The sequence below is a fragment of the Echinococcus granulosus genome, assembly GCF_000524195.1.
Source record: "Echinococcus granulosus chromosome Unknown EG_S00326, whole genome shotgun sequence".
Classification (NCBI taxonomy): Eukaryota; Metazoa; Platyhelminthes; class Cestoda; order Cyclophyllidea; family Taeniidae; genus Echinococcus; species Echinococcus granulosus.
Window position 1 is genome coordinate 17118 of NW_020170706.1, and position 3090 is coordinate 20207.

Below are 3090 nucleotides of genomic sequence, written 5' to 3' on the forward strand. Positions count from 1 at the left end.
AATTTAGTTGATGACCTTCACATAACTGCACCACTAGCATGCAGAATATGAATAAGGTAGCATTTGCAGCTGTCTTGTAGTGTCCCCTTGTTCACAAACTTTAGCACTAAGATGAGACATCCCAATGCTACAAAGTGCTGATTAGTCGAAAGAATAACAGCGCTGGGGTCAAATTAGCCCTGAATACTGAGTTGGAAGAATTCTGTACTATTTTAGTTCAATTTGTCATCGACCAGATATATCACTTAGTCTTTCGAAAGCCATCTCTTACAGTTACTAATAAATGCTTTTCTGTTTATTTTAATACTTGGGAACAGCGTTATCGATATGAGAAGTGGCCTGTTTTACCCAATGTGAGTTGGCCCTTCAACTATGCTGCCGCATCATAGGCCACACCTGACTCTTGAAGGCGACGAACTTAACGCTCCACTCTCTCACTTATGTTTCCGGTGGGCATAGCTTCACTTTAATTCTATAGTTTCTCCTAAAAATCCTAATGTGGAGGACTTTTATCAGTAACGAAAATGAGGGAGTGCTTCACCTTGTCTGTTGCTTTGTTCACACCTTGTGGTTCTGTTTCATACCTCAGCTTATTACAAGTTGATGTGAGCTTATCTAAAACCATTTCCTTTGAATAGTTCATTTGCAATTTGATTTAGGGCATGCTGTTTTCAACTAACAAGGCAAATTGAGGTCACATTGCTAATTTACGTGTGTGATGGTCTGTAGACAAAAAGGTAGTTCACAAGTTTTATTTGTCTACTGAAAGTCAAACACTGGTTAAGGTTGAGGTCTATCCGCTTAATGCGACAAAAATTTAAGGCTTTCAGTGCCTGTCAGTGAATTGTCACACTGCAATTTAGGATGAGAGTTGTGGATATGCAGCCTCAATCTCAATATCTTATTCCTCTGATGATGCTTTTTAAACCTTCCTATGAAGACTGACACATGCAAAATAGAATAGACAGCTTGCATTCAAGGGTAGAAGAGAATCATAAGAGGTCAGAGGTGATTTTTATTGGTTTTAAGGGACAGGAAATTTTATAAATGCATTATTTTCTAGCACTTATTACATTGAGAAAAATTTATCGACTACTGTGGTGGCTATTTTACCTAGTAAAATATTTGTGGAAGTTTTGTAAACAGAGTTGCCTCCTTTCGTCTCTCCTTAACGCCCTTATCTTTCTCTCACTGATGATGCATTAAAACGTCCCGTATATAATTTTGCACACGCCAGCTTGTTAGTCGCGAAATTCTGTCATTCTGTAGCTATTTGGATCCAACTGTTACAACCAACCGTTTGCTTTATCCACGTACTTGTCTAGCTCCTTCTATCCATCATCATATCATACGACTACAAGGAGCTGTTTTTATTGAAATACACAACTTACTTTCTTTTTTTTGCTTAATTAACGGGGCCGCTAAGCACCGCTGTTGATTTTAATAGTTTCTTACCTGGCTTTGTTTCCATTTCCACCTTGGTACTCTCGTTCAAATGACTGCCATTGCTACTATCATTGAGCTGCAGAATTGTATTAGTCGTTTAGGTTTTGACTATTACTTTACCTTTGCTCATCTTTCGTATCATTAGAATCACAAAAACTGGAAAACAAAGTGCTGATTAGTCGAAAGAATAACAGCGCTGGGGTCAAATTAGCCCTGAATACTGAGTTGGAAGAATTCTGTACTATTTTAGTTCAATTTGTCATCGACCAGATATATCACTTAGTCTTTCGAAAGCCATCTCTTACAGTTACTAATAAATGCTTTTCTGTTTATTTTAATACTTGGGAACAGCGTTATCGATATGAGAAGTGGCCTGTTTTACCCAATGTGAGTTGGCCCTTCAACTATGCTGCCGCATCATAGGCCACACCTGACTCTTGAAGGCGACGAACTTAACGCTCCACTCTCTCACTTATGTTTCCGGTGGGCATAGCTTCACTTTAATTCTATAGTTTCTCCTAAAAATCCTAATGTGGAGGACTTTTATCAGTAACGAAAATGAGGGAGTGCTTCACCTTGTCTGTTGCTTTGTTCACACCTTGTGGTTCTGTTTCATACCTCAGCTTATTACAAGTTGATGTGAGCTTATCTAAAACCATTTCCTTTGAATAGTTCATTTGCAATTTGATTTAGGGCATGCTGTTTTCAACTAACAAGGCAAATTGAGGTCACATTGCTAATTTACGTGTGTGATGGTCTGTAGACAAAAAGGTAGTTCACAAGTTTTATTTGTCTACTGAAAGTCAAACACTGGTTAAGGTTGAGGTCTATCCGCTTAATGCGACAAAAATTTAAGGCTTTCAGTGCCTGTCAGTGAATTGTCACACTGCAATTTAGGATGAGAGTTGTGGATATGCAGCCTCAATCTCAATATCTTATTCCTCTGATGATGCTTTTTAAACCTTCCTATGAAGACTGACACATGCAAAATAGAATAGACAGCTTGCATTCAAGGGTAGAAGAGAATCATAAGAGGTCAGAGGTGATTTTTATTGGTTTTAAGGGACAGGAAATTTTATAAATGCATTATTTTCTAGCACTTATTACATTGAGAAAAATTTATCGACTACTGTGGTGGCTATTTTACCTAGTAAAATATTTGTGGAAGTTTTGTAAACAGAGTTGCCTCCTTTCGTCTCTCCTTAACGCCCTTATCTTTCTCTCACTGATGATGCATTAAAACGTCCCGTATATAATTTTGCACACGCCAGCTTGTTAGTCGCGAAATTCTGTCATTCTGTAGCTATTTGGATCCAACTGTTACAACCAACCGTTTGCTTTATCCACGTACTTGTCTAGCTCCTTCTATCCATCATCATATCATACGACTACAAGGAGCTGTTTTTATTGAAATACACAACTTACTTTCTTTTTTTTGCTTAATTAACGGGGCCGCTAAGCACCGCTGTTGATTTTAATAGTTTCTTACCTGGCTTTGTTTCCATTTCCACCTTGGTACTCTCGTTCAAATGACTGCCATTGCTACTATCATTGAGCTGCAGAATTGTATTAGTCGTTTAGGTTTTGACTATTACTTTACCTTTGCTCATCTTTCGTATCATTAGAATCACAAAAACTGGAAAA

General features: G+C 37.9%; 1 protein-coding gene across 1 annotated transcript; it reads left to right on the top strand. All coding sequences in view use genetic code 11, as the record gives it.

The window, feature by feature from the left end:
- Positions 1-1495: 1495 nt before the first annotated feature.
- On the top strand, positions 1496-2622 carry EGR_11005 (hypothetical protein; the record flags this gene model as incomplete). Its single annotated transcript, XM_024500254.1, has 3 exons — positions 1496-1547; positions 1592-1837; positions 2516-2622. The coding sequence occupies 3 exons, from the start codon at positions 1496-1498 to the stop codon at positions 2620-2622; spliced, it is 405 nt and encodes a 134-aa protein (XP_024345336.1).
- Between the last annotated feature and the right edge of the window lie 468 nt (positions 2623-3090).